At 31.1% G+C, this 2,506-nt stretch overlaps 1 protein-coding gene across 1 annotated transcript in view; it reads left to right on the top strand.

Annotated features, from left to right (window-relative positions):
- LOC108564906 (hemicentin-1) overlaps positions 1-2,506 on the top strand; it is a 67,135-nt gene that overhangs the window by 62,716 nt on the left and 1,913 nt on the right. Inside the window, exon 4 of the mRNA XM_017924103.1 lies at positions 731-1,027. Within this exon, the coding sequence (XP_017779592.1) occupies positions 731-1,027 (297 nt within the window). The remainder of the gene's footprint in view (positions 1-730; positions 1,028-2,506) is intronic.

Genomic DNA, 2,506 nt, shown 5'->3' with positions numbered 1-2,506 from the left:
TTACTATATTTTTCAAAAAAAAAAAACAAGAAATGAAAACGAAATTATCCCAACCAAGTTTTCTATTGCCTAAAAAATCTAATACTGAAAATCTCATAGTTGACTTATTATTGGAAATTTTCTACAAAATTGTATTAAAATCTGTATTGAATTCGACTTTCCTATAGATGTACGTATAAAAGCTCAGAAATAAATCTCGTTATGTTAAAATAAGATTACGCAATCAAAAATCAAATCGCATTTTATAGTATATTTATGCATCATATAAATTGAAGAGGTATGAATCTGTTTATAGGATTTTTATCTATTTACATAAACACAAAATAATAAACTAGGGTAAAAATAAAATTCTCCCATTTTGACCAAAAAAATGTATTACATTTAGCAAATAAATTCAACAACAAACATTTTAACCTTCAACATACTTTTATTGTAATTATTTCTTATATAAACTGAAAGAACTAAGTAACACGATTATTTTTATTACAATTATTCTATTTTCAGAATACAAGTTTGGTGAATATTTCGTGAGGCAAAACCAACATTTGTTTCTTTATGATATTACTGTACAATTTAATAACAATTATATGACCGAGATCCAATAACAACGCCAATATTTGTACGATATTCTACCTAAACTAACCGCCTGCAGCATTAATTCCATTACTGTTCCAAGTCGATGCTGCTGCGTAGTTGCTGTTGTTGTTTATGGAATAAATATTTGTTGCAGAACCGATAACCGAAATACTGGGTGGAGCAGACCTGTTCATCAACATGGGCTCCACCATCAATCTGACCTGTCTGGTTCAGTACGCCCCGGAACCGCCGCCCCTGATGCTCTGGTCCCATAACTCACAGGTGATCACCTTCGATACGCCGCGCGGTGGGATCAGCCTCGTCACCGAGAAGGGACTCACCACCACCAGCAGATTGCTCATCCAGAGGGCAATACCGTCGGACTCCGGACTCTACACCTGCGCCCCATCCAACGCCAACTCAGCCACAGTTCGAGTGCACATCCTCAATGGTAAATTTTTCTAATCTTTCTATACCATTTCAAATCATCATAAAGTGATGATCGTACTTTATTTTATAGATCTTTCAAGATCATCATATAGCTTAAATTACCAAGTCATCTCAAACTGATGATTATAATGATCTACAACCTTTTTTTTAATGAAAAAGCAAGAGCAAATCCTCAATGATACTTTCTTTTAGTATTCATGAATGTTTCCCCATAATAGGGATGATTGCAATTAACTTCAACCTGTTTCTATTAATAATGCAAATACACACCTTTATTGGTACTTTTTTGATCTATGAATCATTTTTAATTAAAGTAATGATTACGTTGATAATCAACCTCTTTGTATGCATAATACAAGAGCACATCCTCAATGATCCTTTTTTTAGTATTCATGAACATTTTCCCATAATAGGGATGATTGCAATTATCTTCAACTTGATGATATGCAACCTCTTTTTATGAAGAATACAAGAGCACATCCTCAATGATCCTTTTTTTAGTATTCATGAATATTTCCCCATAATAGGGATGATTGCAATTATCTTCAACCTCTTTCTATTCATAACACATATACACACCATTTAATGGTACTTGTGATGATTACGATGATATTCAACCTCTTGTTATGAAGAATACAAGAGCACATCCTCAATGATCCTTTTTTAGTATTCATGAATATTTCCCCATAATAGGGATGATTGCAATTATTTTAAACCTCTTTCTATTCATAATACAAATACACATCTTTTAATAGTACTTTTTTGATCTATGAATCACTTTTCATTAAAATGATGATTACGATGATATTCAACCTCTTTTTATGAAGAATACAAAAGCACATCCTCAATTATCCTTTTTTTAGTATTCATGAATATTTCCCCATATTAGGGATGATTGCAATTTTCTTCAACCTCTTTCTGTTCATAAAGCAAATACACATCTTTGAATGGTACTTTTTTAATCTTTGAATCACTTTTCATTAAAATGATGATTAAGATGATATTCAACCTTTTTTTATGAAGAATACAAGAGCACATCCTCAGGGATACTTTCTTTTAGTATTCATCAATATTTCCCCATAATAGACGTGATAGGATGATTGAAATTATCTTCAACCTCTTTCCATTCATAACACAAATACACATATTTTAATAGTACTTTTTTCATCTATGAATCATTATTAATTAAAGTGATGATTACGATGATATTCAACCTCCTTGTATGAACAAGACAAGAGTACATCCTCAAAGATACTTTTGTTTAGTATTCATGAATATTTCCCCATAATAGGGATGATTGCTATTATCTTCAACCTCTTTCTATTCATAACACAAATACACAACTTTTAATAGTACTTTTTTCATCTATGAATCATTATTCATTAAAGTGATTATTTTAGTATTCATGAATGTTTCCCCATAATATTGATGATTGCTATTATCTTCAACCTCTTTCTATTCATAACACAAATACACAACT

This window comes from Nicrophorus vespilloides, unplaced genomic scaffold (genome assembly GCF_001412225.1).
Source record: "Nicrophorus vespilloides isolate i.1.1-1 unplaced genomic scaffold, Nicve_v1.0, whole genome shotgun sequence".
Classification (NCBI taxonomy): domain Eukaryota; kingdom Metazoa; phylum Arthropoda; class Insecta; order Coleoptera; family Silphidae; genus Nicrophorus; species Nicrophorus vespilloides.
The sequence above is the reverse complement of the archived record's forward strand: the minus strand, read 5'-3'. Positions and strand labels throughout refer to the sequence as shown.